Consider the following 16,482-nt stretch of genomic DNA (forward strand, 5'->3'; position numbering starts at 1 on the left):
AGTATGTTGTTGGTGTTTTTATTGTATTGTATGTGTACACTTAAACACCTGTGTAGTTAAATCATGTCTGTACTCAGACATCACAGTTACTTCCCTTTGATTCTCACCAAGAGGGAAGGTCTAATGTGGTTTGAGTGTGACAAGTAATGTTGTGGGAATTTTCTGCTTAATAGTTTTTGATGACTAGAACAAACAAGATCTAGCCCTGGGACGTTATAACTGCTGACATAGTCATACACACAGCCGCACTTTCAAAGGAGGAACACTGTCACCCTGCTTTAGGGTTGATTAAGACACCAGAACAGACAGTGACTAAACATGAGTAGGGACATCAAAGGAAATGGTCAGTCATCTTTGTGTCAAAGACTTTCTTTGTGCCTCCGTGTGTTGTTGTGTGTTGTTGGCACTTAACAGCAATCTAACTAGGAAAATCTGAGAAATACTTTTTCCAAAGGTGGAATAAAAATAGCATTATTATTCCATGACATGTGACGGATTGACGTCAGCCTTTGCAAGGTCATCCTGTCTACCAGAAAGGGAGGGGAAAAAGAGAGACAAATCTGTATGGTTGTTGCACCAGGAAGGTTGTAAAAATCTGCCAAATCAAACATGCAAAGTTACCTGCTGTAGTGACCCCTTGTAAGTAAGGGAGTAGCCAAAAGTTGCTAATTATAGAAAATTCTGGTTTGTTTGAGTAATGAAGGTCCTCTTCATTACTTATCCAGCCAGTTTATGTTTACACATGTTTGATTTTAACGCTCACAAAAAGAGGTTTGATATGTTTTATTGTTTTTTTTGTTTTTTGTTTTTTTTGTTTTTTTTTGTTTTTTCTCCCTTTTTTTTCCCAGGCCCATCCAGACCCCGGTCTGGATGGGCCTGGGCTCCCTTGCCTTGGTGGATACCAGAGGACGGGGGTGCATATTGGGGTCAGCGGGGGAGCTGGCCCTAGGGAGGGACACCCTCCCCTCCCTTCTTTTCCTCCCCATCCCCGGCTGCCTCCCTCTTCCCGCTCCACCACACCCACCCACACAGGTAGGGCTTTGGGGTGCGGGTGTGTCACCAGGGTGCAGGGGAGACATTCCCCCCCCCCTCTGTCCTCTTCTGGCCACCTGTGCCTCAATTTTATCTCACAACTTAGACATCCACATTACTTACACTCTCATAACACACACACACACACACACACACACACACACACATATATATATATATATATATATATATATATATATATATATATATATATATATATATATATATATATATATATATATATATATAGGGCCTTGAGGGTGGGCACGTTAACGGCATCCAGTAGACGGTCTGTGTATTCAAACCTACCTCTGGCGCCGGTGCCCACCTCTCAATTTTAAATCCATGTAGATATGTTTTATTGGTTATGTGTTTTGTGGGTTTGTTCTTATTGGCAGCCTCCAAGCTGGTACTGGTGAAGGCCTGGGAACAGAAATCTTTATTCGCAGAAAATATTACTTTAGCATTAAACTTATGTGTATTCTAATGGGTAGGAGGACCTGAAATTTGGAAAAATAGGCAAGTGTAAAGATTTGAGCAAGTTTGAAACAGCCAAATTAAATGGCTGAATAAACTGGGTCAGAGCATCTCCAAAACTGCAGCTTATATTTGGTGTTCCTGGTCTGCAGTGGTCAGTATCTATTAAAAGTGGTCCAACAGTGGTGAACCAGCGACGGGGTCATGGGCAGCCAAGGCTCACTGCAGCACGTGATGAACGAGGGCTTTCCTGCACAGTGCAGTCGAACAGACGAGCTATTATAGCTCAAATTGCTGAAAAGGTTAATGCTGGTTATGATGGAAATGTGTTAGTTTGTTGTGTGTGGGGCTGCCTAGCTGCTAACCCCAGAGTATCCAAACTGGATGGAGCAACAGAAGAAGGTGGCCTGGTCTGATCGATGACATTTCCTTTTATATCACATGGATGGGCCAGGTGTGTCACTTACCTGGGTAATGTTCTGATATCCATGTGAATGGGAAGAGTTGGTGGATGTAAGCTAAATTTTAATAGATTGTTAACACAGGCCCAATCCACATCCTTATAAAGTCTTCAACAAATGAATTCAAAGCTTTTTGAGCTATACTATTTACAGACAGAATGACACGCACACGAACGCTACCAAAAACATAACCTCCATCTCTTTGGTAATTATTAGTGAGTGTTTTCATAAAAACGATGATCACTGTTACTAATGGTAGCTAAATAGTGGTAGGATACAGTGTGTTTTAGACCACAGATGCACAGGTCAAAAGCTGTAAGTACAAATTCCTTAATACTGTAAGGCTTAGAGTATTATCTGCTCATACTTTCACATCTTATTGGTAAGACTAGGCTGTGGATCAAAAAGTGTCCTCTTCTTCTTTTTTTTCTGTTTTTTTTTTTCTTAGCTTTGAAAGTGTGTAAAAAGCACATTTATATCTTTATAAAGCTGAGACAGCTTTATAATTCAATCAATTCTTAGCTTAAGTTTAAGCCACATGTTTTGTCAAAAAGCTGTCATTTTGTAGCTTTGTCTCTCTCCAGACAGATGTAGTTGTGTGATGATTAATGGCTCTTTGAAGATGTTTTTTCTTCTTCTTCTTTTTTGTTTGAGTCAATTACAGAAAGTGACGAATCATTAGGGTTTTGTTTTACGGTGTGTGAACGTCCTCTAGCTCCAGGAGATTTGTTCCAACATGCTCGTGACAACGTTGAACTTTTGATCCTTTGAAAACAGTGTTTGAATGAAAACAGCCTTTCCTTGCATGATTAACTTTGGATAAGTACACACAAACAGGCTTTTACTTTGTGTACACATTTGTTTACAATAAACAGAGTAGAGCAGGGCGATATGACCAAAAATATTTATCACAATATACATTTGAAAATTTGCGATAACGATATAACTGACAATGTAATTGACACTAGACAAAATACTTTACAACTCCACAACTTTATTAGTGCAAAAAACCCCATCAATGTATTTTCACTTAAACAAGCAGCTGTTTTTTTATGTGCATTAAAGTTATATAAAAACGTAACAGTGCAAATTCCTTGCTGACAGTTTAACCAAAAGGCATTTCCAGTGGAAATTGGCCGACATATCCTCAGCATAACCATGTATAATATCCACAAAACTTAAAAAGAGGTTATACACACACAATACGGTAATATTATGTTGAACCACAGTACGTATCACTCAGCGAGGCCCCTGCCTACGATAGCCGTAATGCTCCGACAATCCATCAAGCGGTGCGGGTTCGTAGCTTAGCAAAGTCGTACTAAAACATTTGACAGATTTTTGAGCGCCGTGTACCACATAAAATCGTTTCGAGGTCAGTAAACACAACCAGAATTCATACATAAAGCACACGGGATTATAAGGGGCACTGTCGATTTTCAGAAAAATCAAAGGATTGATTTTAAGTGTGCCGTATTTTCCAAACAACAAGGTAATAACGATGGCCCGCTAGCATGCTCTACCAAAAATAGTGCTTTGTTGTGTATCTGACGGACGAAAGCTAAACCAGTTCCACACCAATGAAGTTGCAGCATTTTTACAAACTGATTCTGGTTCATCCGTTTCATTCAACGATCCGCTTTCGCTCTTCTCATTCTGCGTCGCCGCCCTGTGCGTATGTAAACATAGGCACTGCGCATACGCGTTTTACCCATATTCTATCGCGATATTTCATTTTCCTATCGTTGCCCAAAATTACACCGGTATTACCGTGAACGGTATGATATAGCCCAGCCCTAACACAGAGATAAGCAGCGCAAACAGTTGGGCACATTTGAAGCTCTCTGTGTGTGGAAAAATCTTTTCTTTTTTTTTTTTTAAAGGTTTAATGTGGTTTTATTTGATCATCAGCTGCACTTGTTTGGGAGATGCTGTACACTGTATCATCCGGATTTATGTTACCTTTGACAGACAGGCTCTGTTATTCCGTGCCGTGTCTGTAAAACAGTTGGGACACAGATTTTAGTGGTTAACAAAATATCTTGCTCATAATATTTGGGGGTAGGATGACAAAAGTTTAATCACTGTGTTAAACGTGTTGTAAATGTTACATATGGCATTTGGTTCTCTTTGTTCTCAGACCGAGATGAAGATCAAAGTGTTGGAGGCCAAGCACCAGGAGGAAAAACTGAAGCTGCAGCAGAGACACGATGCAGAGGTTGAGAAAGTAAGAACAAAAGCTTTTGCATATTTCACAGTCCTTGCTTAGTGTGTACTTTGTAAATAAAACAATTATTGTAACTTTCCAGCTGTTTGGATATTTTTAATTATGGCAGTTATTGACCTGTGTTTAGCTAGCTCTTATAGGGAAGTGACAAACGTGCATTCCCTGGACACTTTATTAGGTACACCTACTGTAGCTGGTCTTGGGTTGGACACCCTTGCTTTCATAACTGCCGTAATGCTTTGTGGCTTAGATTCAACAAGGTGCTGGAAACATTCCTGAGAGATTTTGATTCATATTGACACTGACAGACTATTTGAGTACAATTAAGTATTTGTCCTGTTCAGCAAACCAGTTTGAGAACTGAGCTTTGTGACATGGTAAATGGTAAATGGCCTGCATTTGTATAGCGCTTTTCTAGTCCTTAAGGACCCCAAAGCGCTTTACACTACATACAGTCATTCACCCATTCACACACGCATTCACACACTGGGGATGGCAAGCTACATCGTAGCCACAGCTGCCCTGGGGCGCACTGACAGAGGCGAGGCTGCCGGACACAGGCGCCACCGGGCCCTCTGACCACCACCAGTAGGCAAATATGGGGTTAGTATCTTGCCCAAGGATATTTGTCATGCAGCCAGGAGGCAGCCTGGGATCGAACCACCGACCTTCTGATTAGTGGCTGACCTGCTCTGCTACCTGAGCTACAGCCACCCACATGGAACATTATCCTGCTGGAAGCAGCATTCAGAAGATTAGTTACACCATGGTCCTAAAGGGATGGACATGGTCAGCAACAATACTCATCTAGGCTGTGGGGTTTAGTGGTCAGTTGTCACCACCACCACCAATCTGAATTGTTCATACAATGTTTGATGGATTCATGCTTTCGTGTTCTCCATGTCCAAACTCTGATCCCACCACCTAAATGTTGCAGAAGAAACTGAGATTCCTCAGACCAAGGCAACATTTTTCCAATCTTCTGTGGTCCAATTTTGGTGAGCCTGTGTAAACAGTAGCCTCGTGGTCTTCTGCTGCTGTAGCCCATCTGCTTCAAGGTTTAGTGTGTTGTGATTTCAGAAATGCTCTTGTTCATACTTTGGTTATAACTAGTGGTTATTTGAGTCTGGCCATCTTTCCTTGACTTTTGGCATTAACACGGTATTTCTAACCAAAAAAATGCTGCTCACAGGATATTTTCTTTTTTTTTCCCTTTTTCTTTTTGGACTATTCTCTGCAAATCATAGAGATTGTTTAATGGGTCAATCCCAGCAAATCATCGGCTTCTGAAAAGCTTCTTCTTCTGAAAGCTTCTGAAAGACCAGCCCATTTGCTACCGATAATTATATCACATTTAACATCATTTAAGCTAATGAAGTGGCTGGTGAGTGTATGTAGCAAACAATAGTTGACTTTTGGCTGTGGGGTTATACTCGTAACAGCATAAACAGCGAATAAAAACATACTTTTACATTATTCTGTTAACTTAGACCAGCATCCAATAGCAGTTTATTTCTGCACTACACATCCAGACATCTAGATAGGGACCTTTAGTGAACATGGCTAAATCTCCTTTTTAAATGTATTTGTTATGGTCACCTCTTTAGATAACTTTTAATTATATAAAGTTGGTGCTAATATAATGCCCTCTACATGAGTGAAAATAGTTTGTGCAGTTCTTTTCTCGACAGGCCCGCTCACTTCGGTGCTCAGGAGAGCTATTTAACCTACGCCCGTCACTGATCTTGATTCTCATTTGGTGGCTAATGAAAAGTAAAGGAATGAGTCTGTCCTCTTCTTAGCGCTCCATCCTGCATGTAATCACCTTTTCAAAGCTTTTTGTCAGCTGGTTAAAATAGCAATAAAGCTGGTTTATTTCACACTACAGTCGGTGCCCGTCAGTTAGGCTGCAGATCAAGCACCTGGGATCTGTCACGTACTCACTATGACTTTCCTTTGCTGCCACACAAGCTTCTAATAAAACAGAAAAAAACACTCTACTTTTCTTCCTTCTTTAAAATGTCCATTGCGTCTTAGTGTTTGACAAGAGACAGGATGACAGCCAGCTCTTTTTTGCCTCCCCTTCTCTCTTTAATTACATACAGATTGCAACTTATGTCCAATTTAATTTCCACTGAATGTTACCCAATATTCCCCATAATGGCTTCAAAGGGGAGTTATTCAGGGGTGGACTTTGATGAGCCGGATGGAAAGTGGACAAGCTAGGTTTAGTTTTAATTAGTCTACTTATAAATAATGTATAGGCTGCTGAAAGGCTACGAGTCGTTGTCCCACTGCTTTAAATCCGAAGCATGGTGAGAGTAGTTCCAAAATATTTGATAAAATCAAGTGCAGAAGAACATCTTATGTTATTAACATGCAAATCTCCGTTTACTGTACAATATGTTAGAAATGGCGCTGAGATTAAATTACATATGTTACAGATTCTGTTGGTTCTTTCTTCTGCAGTTTAATTTTGTCCTCTTCCAGTGATGGTATTGGTCAAAACCAGCCAGGCTGGATCCCCTTCCCCCCGCATAGGATGTATTTTCAATCCTAAAATGGACATCCTAAAAGCTGCCATTTCCCACTGTCTGGTGCACTCTCCCTGGAACTGACACTGTGTCATCGGCTTGTTCAGTGGAAATGACAACAACGCCTCTGGGGTAGTAAAATGGGGGGGAAAAAATGGGTATCCTAAATGCTCTGTGAACTTTGCTCCAGTCACCCTATCCTCCTTTCATCTCTCTCCCATCACACTCTCACTCACAGAGACGATGGTAGACTGGACTAATAAGTGCACTTAAATTGAACAAAATGCTAAAGTCTCATGGGCTTCGGGAATTAATGGAAAAATAACCACTGGTCCATTTCAGCCAGAGCATCATCTGTTGTTGAAATAACGCTATTTATTCCCTTTTGTTAATGGCATTACTCCCAAACCTAAAAATACAGCCCAAAAAATCCATTAAGCTTATAGATAGGTTCAGAATGATATTTCAAGTAGATGATTTGATATCACTACGAGAGCTGAATTCGATAAAATGAGACTTGGATTTTTGAGTTTGGATTAATCTTGTCTGTAAAGTAAACCAGTCTGCTTGGCACCATCTGCATAGCAGATAGAGTCACCAGTTGCAGAATGCACTTACATATATATGCATATTATGCAACAGAGTAATTGAGAAACTCTCCATGGCCTAATTTAACTAATTACTTACAGATGGCAGCAGGAAGCAGATGCAGTTACCTCATTGCGCCTTAGCACAGGTGGTTCATTCAGCTGCCATTTCTCACACTTTGCACGTAGTCTCCTAAGTAATGGATGTGGTTATTAAAGATGAAATGAATGAAGTCATACAGTAAAATGCTATACAGCGTGTTTCGTGCTGCTACAGATAACAGCCTTTAATTTAGGCATGCATGAGATGAACACGTGATTCATAGCAGACAAACAATCTCTTTTTCTGTCTTTTTAAAAAATGAAATTAATAATAAATTTACATTAGCATCCATAAACAGAAGACTTCACCGCGTCACCACCGTTAAGCTAGTATGGCGTTAAATTTCCTCATTTTATGTATCTTCATATCAGGGTTGCAGTGTGGCTGCACTGGGCAAGAGGCAGCGTACTCTCTGGACAGGGTGCCAGTCTCATGTACAGATAATCATTCTTTTTTTCACATTCACCCCAACAGTCAATTTATAATTACCAATTAACCTTTTATGTAGTCATGGAAAAAGAAATATATTTTCAAAGGGCTCTATGCAAACATGTAGGAAAATGAGCTTGAAGCAATGGTTTTCTGTCTGACTTTATTAGTCTTGCACATTGTTGCGAATGTATTCTGACACACTCTTCTTTACATCGTTACTTCAGTTCATCGAGGTTTGCAGGCCTTCATTTATGCACACCTGTCTTAAGGTCCCACCACAGTCTAATCTTTGATTGGGTCATTGCAACTAGGGCTGGGTATCGTCACTGATTTCTAGAATCGATTCAATTCCGATTCACAAGGTCCAGAATCGATTCGATCCACGATTCTATTTAATTCGATTCGATTCGATTCACTTCGATTTGAATATGGGAAATTTTGACAGTCAGAAATATTATAATTCAGATTAGTACATTTACATATTTTTGTATCTATAAAAAGGAAGCTGACACACGCAAGACTTTATCAAAGGTGTGAGCCACAGCAGATGCCTTTGTGTCAAAGTAGCTGAAGATAAAACACAGAAACACATGAAGGTGATTTTTTCTGGCCTGGGATTTTATAAAAATATTCTGTAGTACATCAAAAACTAAAGAAAACCATTAATCAACATATGAACATTACCTCTGAAGTTACAGCGGTTTTATTAGAGACACGGCTAAGCATTTTGCATTTTGCATAATTTTAAAAAGTTAAAATTTGTTCAGCATTGAACGGCAGAAATTAGGTTTTCTTTTCGGAAGTATATAAAACGGAAAGAAAAAAAAGTCGGCCGATAGCGCTGTAAACAAAGGTAGACTTGTGCGTAACAAGCAAGCGAATAATGCAGAAAACCGGGGAGAGAGAGAGAGAGAGAGATGTGCATCATGGTAGAAGCAAAACAGTAAAAGTAAGAGTGAATACATGACGATGTTTATGTGAAGTGTAGTTTGGATCTTCTTTTGCTGCTGGTTCGGTCAATATTGTTTGGAGAGACATCAAACTAACAGCTTTACAATCAGCGCATAAAGGGCGTGAACACAAAGCGCGGACCCGCCGACAGATCAGAATCAGCGGGCTGTCGGCTTTCAGCCCCGACTGTGAGAAATTCGACATCTGATTCTGATCCGCGGGCTGCGCTGTGTGTTTAAGTCTTTGTGCAGAATCCGTGTTCCTGCTCTCATTTACTGTTTTAGCTGTTTGGTGGTTGTTGAAGTTTTGTGAGATTTCACCTGAGATTCTGGCATTTCGGGCAAAATAAATTTATATTAAAAAATCGATTCAGGATTTTAATGAATCGATTTTACGTAATCCAAGCCAGAATCGATTTTAATCGATAAATCGATTATAAAAACCCACCCCTAATTGCAACACCTCAAGTCTTTTCTTTTTCAGACATTTTGTTGTAGATTTGCTTCTGTGCTTAGGATTGCTGTTGTCTCAGAACCGAGTTTCAGCCAAGCTTTAGCTGTCGGACAGATAGCGTCACATTTGCCTCGAGGATACTTTGGTTCATGGTGGCTGCACTATGTGCCCTGATCCTATGGCTGAGAATCAAGCTCAATCATCACCCTTCTACCGTGCTTTGCAGTTGGTATGAAGTGTTTGTGCTGATATGCTGTTTGGCCAAACGCAGGTATTGCAGTATTGACCAGTATTGTGTGGTCTGACCTTCCTGGGAAGATTATGGCATTGTTTTAACACACACCTGAATGCTCCAGATCAGTAAACTGCTAAAACTTTGATAAAGGTGATCACACTTGCTAGTGGTCAGACAATCAAATGTATTTGAGTGGTAGCACCTGGCTGTCTCTGGGAAGATGCCAGAGTACCTGGAGAGGACCTATGCAGGCACAGGAAGAACATGCAAACTCCACAGTCCAGCGGATTCAAACATGTTATATACATACACATATATAAATATACATAATTATTTTCTTAAACCTTTTGATGTATTAATGTTCATATTCATGTTTACTTCCTACGTGACCCCTACCTACAAGAGTAGTAATAGTAGTAGTAGAGTCTGAATACTTTCAGCTGCATGTGCTGTTATGTGTTTTCGTGTGTGTGTGTGTGTGTGTGGGGGGGGGGGGGGGTATACATAAGCTCACAAAGCAAGAAACTCTGCACAAAAAAAAAAAAAAAAAAAAAAAAAATCTTCTTTAGTGTTGCTGGTTGTCAAAAACTCCAGGGTCTCTGCGCTGTCTTTGAGTGTGGGCGGTTGCATTTTCCTTTTTTATATCTGGGTCACATAGTGCATACTTAAATTTAGCCTTTGTGAACTTTGCATGCGAAAACTTTAATAGCTTTAGCTTTGCTATGACAGATGCCATTTTCTTGGCAGTAAGAGAAAAAACAGCCGAATACACTTTCAGTGTCTCCCTCTCCATCTGTAGATTCTGGACCGAAAAAATGGTGAGATTGAGGAGATGAAGAGCCTTCATCGGACCAAGCAGAAAGAATCAGAGGAGACGATCCGTAAGCTGGAGAAGAAAGGTGAGAGGTCACGTGATTGCGGGGTTAACATGAAGGATGTTTATACTTGTGTCTCTGCCACTCAGAGTAAAAAGCCTAAAAAGATTCAATTCCACAAAGGATTGCACTGGTGTAGAGTGACACTCTCCAGCTGTGCTGCTCAATCTAAAATTCAGTCACCTTATGTGTCTTTTTATACTTGATTTCCTTCTTTTTGGTCCTGTTCCTTTCTTTTCTCACGTGTCTGCTTTAAGAGTGTCCAATGATAAAACTGCGTCGCACAGAAGTTATAGTAGCCATTCAAATAGAAACAAAATCTTTACTGTCATTGATTTTCTGACAGCACATCAGTCGAGCACAAGTGTGCGTGCATGTCTGTTCATGTGTCCATCTGTTCATACCCTGAGGCAGGGCCTGACTGCTCTTTTGTGTGTTTTGTGTCTGCGCTCACCCGCAGTTCAAAGTGTGCTGCGGGAATCCCAGGTCATCTGCGAGAGCAAAGAGAAGCAGATTGCAGAGCTGAAGAAGATGTCGGATCAGAGCGCCGACTCTTTAAAAAACGAGTGGGAGAAGAAGGTACGAGGATAAGTTGAAGGGCTTAGAAATTCTACAGGCCAACGCCGTGTAAGCAGCCCTGAGCCAGAGGAAAACTGTTTGTTAGCATGAGACAAGCAGACTTTGCTTTAAGCAGCCAGGCTCTGCTGTACCTCATTCCTTCATGTGGTGCTTAAGTTAGTGTGGGTTTTTTCACTGCTGAAAAATTAATGCTCTGTGCCCTAGGTAAATTGTCTTTTCACTCCTACAGCTCCAGCTAGCTCAGCTGTGGGGGCTCAATAAGATGCTAATGAAATTTACACTCATCTCTTCAGGGTCGCTCAGCATGTGCTAAATGATGTTATAGAAACATTTTTTTCTCTCAGATCACATAAAAAAAAAAGTGTAGCATATGAATTATGTTTAACCCTGTTCAAAAAGAGATACTGCACATCTAAAGAAGCAGACAGTACTAACCCTACTCTTTGGAAGTATGCACTCACTGTCACTGTATTAGGTACACCTGTTCAACTTCATGAACATGGTCCATCATAGACATGGTCAAGACGGCCTGCTGAGTTCAAACTGAGCATCAGAATGGGGAGTAAAGGTGATTTAAGTGACTTTAAACAGCATGGTTGTTGGTGCCAGGCGGTGCCAGGGCTGATCTGAGTATTTCAGAAACTGTTGATCTACTTTTCCCACACAACGATTTCTAGTGTTTAAAGAGAATACATGATGCCAGAGCTCAAAGGAAAATGGCCAAACTTGTATTATTAATATTTCAAGCTGCCGGTAGTTAGGGCTGTTCGATATAATGATATATATCAGATGACGATATAAAAACGTCTATCGTTTCATTTTACGCTATCGTTTGTTTCATGGTGTCGCAAAATAAACTGTTTACGGCAATATTTTTTTCATTGTTTTGATGGTCACTGTAGTGGCTATATTAATTTCTTAAAGTTCTCTCTTTCTCTTATATTTTATATAACCACACTACGGACGGACAAGCGCTTGTTTTTATGCGTTGTCGTTAGCAACAACGACGGTAACACCATCGCGTGTCCGCTTGTTTATGTTCCACATAAACCTTTCACAATAAAGCTCAAGATCCTGTTGAGACTTTTCAAAATAAACTGAATCACGTGAAAGAGCAGATTATTTACGGATGAGAAGTAAAATGTTAGAACAGGTTTTCCCCGCAGCACCCTGTGTAATAAATACTCGCAAAGAAAATGGCGGCTGTTACAACTTATGTCTAAAAATGTATCGTTTCATGCATCGGTTAAAACACTCGACTCCAGCTACATGACGCACAGCAAGTTGAGATTCACAGAATTTACAGAAAATGTTACATTTTTGTGATTTATATCGTTATCGGGATGATAGAATTCTTATATCGGGATATGAGATTTTGGTCATATCGCACAGCCCTACCGGTAGTGGTGTAACTGGACAATGACAGTGGGATTCCCATTACAGATAAATCTTCAGCAACTGTGTGATGCTATCATGTCAGCATGGACCAAAATCTGAGTAGTGTTTTCAGCACTTTGTTGAATCTATGCCATTAAGAATCAAAGCAGTTCTGAAGGCAAAGGTGGGGCCAACTCATTATTAGCAAAGTGTACTTAATAAAGTGGCTGTTGAGTGTATGTATGTAACATTACAAGGTGTGATGTAAATGTAATTTTGTAACAGTTACCGAGAAGCCCAAAAGTTTCAATCACTATATACTTTATAAACAAAGAAAGTATGACATGAAGGTCTGGTGGAAGTTTGAAGCTAAAAGCCCATTTGATGCTGCTTTTGACTGTGAGATATGAGATTTCTTCATCAGTCCACAAGTCCTTCATCGAGTGTTTTTAATATAATGAATTGGTTAGACGGATTGGTATCTGTCCGGGTTGTACCCTGCCTCTCGCCCAAAGACAGCTGGGATACGTTCCAGGCCCGCCGCGACCCTGAAAAGGATAAACGGCAGAGAATGGACGGAATTGATTAAAAAAAAAAGTATTATGTGGTCTCTGATTGCTGAAAAGTGTTTTTATACTTTTAAAAATTAAAAGAGAAATGATTGATCAGTCATCAATGACTGGAATCGCAGCGAGGAACATCTGTGACTGACATGTAGATGTTTCATGCCCTTGCAGCTGCATGCTGCTGTGACAGAGATGGAGCAGGAGAAGTTTGAATTGCAGAAGAAACACACACAGAATATCCAGGAACTGCTGGAGGACACCAACGTCCGACTGGCTAAGATGGAGTCTGACTATAATGCACGGTCACAAGCAACTGTGAGTACAGAAACAGCCATGTGTGAGTCTGGATGTGTGTGTATGTGTCAGCTTTACTGCATTAATACGGCCGCTAAGATTAATCTTAATAATAATATTAGCTGGGGGTTTAATCTGTGTACTATGTGCACAAACAGTATGTTGATGAAACACGTGGGTGTTACTCACCCATAGTGGTTGTGTTACTCTTATTAAACTGTATGCAATGACACCCAGTTCAATACTACACATGCTTGGATGTCTGATCACAGCAGCTCATCAGTCAAGCGTGCGACACTGCCTCGTATCTTCTTTCTACTTTTATAGTTAAGCAACCATTTCATGTTTTATTCCTGAAATGCACGTGTCACATTTTATAACACTGTTGACATGGGATGCGTAAGATGCTACAGTAGCTCAGATTGATATAGACGACTTCATCATCATCATTTTATTTATTTATTTATTTATTTATTTAAGTCATCTTTTTACAAGTTAAATGAAAGGAAAAACAACACCATCTGCCTCTGGCTGTAGATTTGAGGTGTTGAGGATCAATTGCTCTGCACACTTCAGACAAAAAATAATTTTCTGGAGCAGCTTCTTTGAAATGTTGTGTTAGCGCTCAGTCTGTTGGTGTTTTTTGTTGCAGCTGCTGTGGGTTGCGTCTGCTGAGACCAATGATGTGATTTTCTGACATTGAATTATTAATCTCCACACCCTGATTTATGTTGGACCTTGTGTTGCTGCACATACCAAAGTAGCAGATGTGCTGGAAGACTCCCACTTAGCCAGTGGTCCCGTGGATTTACAGATACAGTGTTGTGCAAAGGTTTTGAGCCACAAATATGTATTGTAACGTGCAAACATAAATGAATATACAGTATATAGGACAAAAACAGAACTTGTACAATTCTAACAAGACTGAAAGAGAATATTTGGGATGAGCACCTGTGTTCTTCACCACAGCCTGAACTATCTAAAGCAGCTTTCCTGTCATTTCTTTAGGGATGGTTTTCCAGGCTTCTTGAAGGACAGTCAAAGCTCTTTTTTGCATGTTGGCTGCCTTTTTTGTTCTCTGTCAAGATAATTGCACACTGCTTCAATAATGTTGAGGTCCAGGCTCTGGAGAAAGCAGTCGGTGACTGATGGTGCTCCACTCAGTGTTTTTCAATTTAGATATCCTTTTACTGCATTGGCAGTGTATTTGGTGTCACTGTCATAACAAAAAAAGGAAGTTGTTGCCAATTATATAATATTGTATGATGGATCAAAATCTGACTGTACTTTTCTTGATTCATATTTACATCAGATTTGACAAGATCCCCAACACTAGGGCTGAAGTACAGAATCTACACCATGTTTTACAGATGGCTATGAAAACCTCTCTCCTGACCTTGTCCATACATACTTATAACTGATTTTTATTTTTTTATTTTTATGGCTTCATCACTCCACAAGACCAGTTACTACTGATTTTCAGACACTTTTCTGGAATGTGGCAAATCTCAGCCATTTCTGTCTGTCTCCCTTCCTTCAGAATAGCTTTTTGTCAGCCACCCTTTCACAGAGACCACTTCTGATGACGGTTCAGTTAACAGTAGATGGATAAGATGAAGGGTCAGATACATCTCTCAGGTCCTTTGTCAGGTCTTGGCTGACAAGACTTTCAGATACTGTTCACCTGCTTTGGAGAGTTTTTAAGGCCTGACACTTCTTTTGTCCGCTACTTGTCCTGTTTCCTCTTTTTTTCCCACTAACTGAAGAAATGGAAACAAATGGTGTGACTGGCAGCAAGTAAATAAAGGGCCTAAAGATACTGTTGTTCTTTTGCTAAGTTGTCAGTTATGAGTAGACGCGACACTGGATCATCCATTGAGTTAGGTGCTTTTTTTTAAAATACTTTAATGATTTGTAGGTCAGTGTTAAGTGACTTTAAGAACCAGAAAAAAAAAACATTCCTCCAAAAATGGGTCAGGGATAGCGACTGCACTGAAAATGAGTGACAAAGCACATTTCATAAGGTGGAACCATCAGCATCAGATGCCAAAGAAATACTTTAAAAGGCCAGTGTGATGGACCGAGTTGAGTAGGAGTCCTAGGAATTATTAGAAAAATAGGGTTTCCATTTATTTAACTCTAAAAAATTATATTTACAAAAGTAATAAATGTTGAGCTCATAAAAGAGGTCAAAGAAACAAAACTTAACTCAGGCAAAGAACTGCAAACTTAACAAACCAAACAACTGCCCAAACAAACATAACTGACCTATACAGGAAATGACACACAAGGGTATATATGATGGCTAATCAGATCACTATGGCACACGAGGGGTAACTAAACAAAACACAATCATAAACCACAAAAACCATGCAGTACAGGCTAGTTTGTTAATAAACTAAATACCAAAGAAGAACATCAAAACCACTGAACCCTAAACTCAAATATCTAATCAAATATAAAAGCTTTTCAAACCAATCAATAAACTTATTGGAAACTAAAGTGTGTTGTTGTGTTCAAATGAAGAAATGAAAATACACAAAAGTTACCGACTTTAGAGTGTAGCCAGGGGTTTGGGCATCGCAAGCAGGCTTCTTGGAAGCAAAATGCGAAGAAAGGAGGAGTGGCTCAAGACTTGCACAGTAGTGTAAAACTCACATGATGAGCATATAAAACACAACATATTTAGTATTTTATTCTGGGTTAACTTAGTCACATTTTTGTGTCCATCAGTTACACAGTGAGTGTTTGTGTAAATCGAATTTAACTACCTGTCGTGTTTTCCCTTACTTTTTTTATTTTTTATTTTTGTATGCACATGTTTGTTCCATCTGTCTGTGATCACGACTTATCCTTAAGATAGTGTGAGCAGCTTTCAGAGATTCATCCTAAAGAGCAGCAGGGGATGCAAGTGTTCAAACGCTTAGTGTAGGCAGATTATTTTCTATGCTCAGCACCACCTTTCACTGGAACAAACAGGATTCTCTGCGACTAGATTTACTTCTGCTAAAAACTCTTTCCTCAGTTAGTTCTAAATGTATACATCTGTCGCATGGCTAATCAGGGGGGGCGAAAAGGACCCACAACACTCGGTGGCTGAAATGAAAGGAGACATTCTCTAACCTCTGGCCAAGAATGACTCTCATACCTTGTGCCTGTCATCTTTAAAAAGGTCTTTGATCCAAGTATGTATTAAATCTTACCCATTGCCGTGATTGTGCTTGAAGATGTGCGTGCACACATGCGTACACACCTCCCAAAGCTGCACTTTCTTTGAAGTCTTATGAAAGGACTTTGGT

General features: G+C 40.0%; 1 protein-coding gene across 13 annotated transcripts in view; it reads left to right on the forward strand.

The window, feature by feature from the left end:
- The window catches only part of cep112 (centrosomal protein 112), a 130,777-nt gene that overhangs the window by 26,344 nt on the left and 87,951 nt on the right, over positions 1–16,482 (forward strand). For all 13 annotated transcript variants that reach the window (XR_014873584.1, XM_085155860.1, XM_085155863.1 and 10 more), the window contains 4 exons: positions 4,111–4,197; positions 10,292–10,391; positions 10,828–10,946; positions 13,061–13,204. Coding sequence is in view for 12 of the 13 variants with exons in the window: in XM_085155860.1 (XP_085011986.1) it covers positions 4,111–4,197; positions 10,292–10,391; positions 10,828–10,946; positions 13,061–13,204 (450 nt within the window). In the remaining variant the exon portion in view is untranslated. The remainder of the gene's footprint in view (positions 1–4,110; positions 4,198–10,291; positions 10,392–10,827; positions 10,947–13,060; positions 13,205–16,482) is intronic.

The sequence above is a fragment of the Neolamprologus multifasciatus genome, chromosome 4, assembly GCF_963576455.1.
Source record: "Neolamprologus multifasciatus chromosome 4, fNeoMul1.2, whole genome shotgun sequence".
NCBI classification, from domain to species: Eukaryota; Metazoa; Chordata; class Actinopteri; order Cichliformes; family Cichlidae; genus Neolamprologus; species Neolamprologus multifasciatus.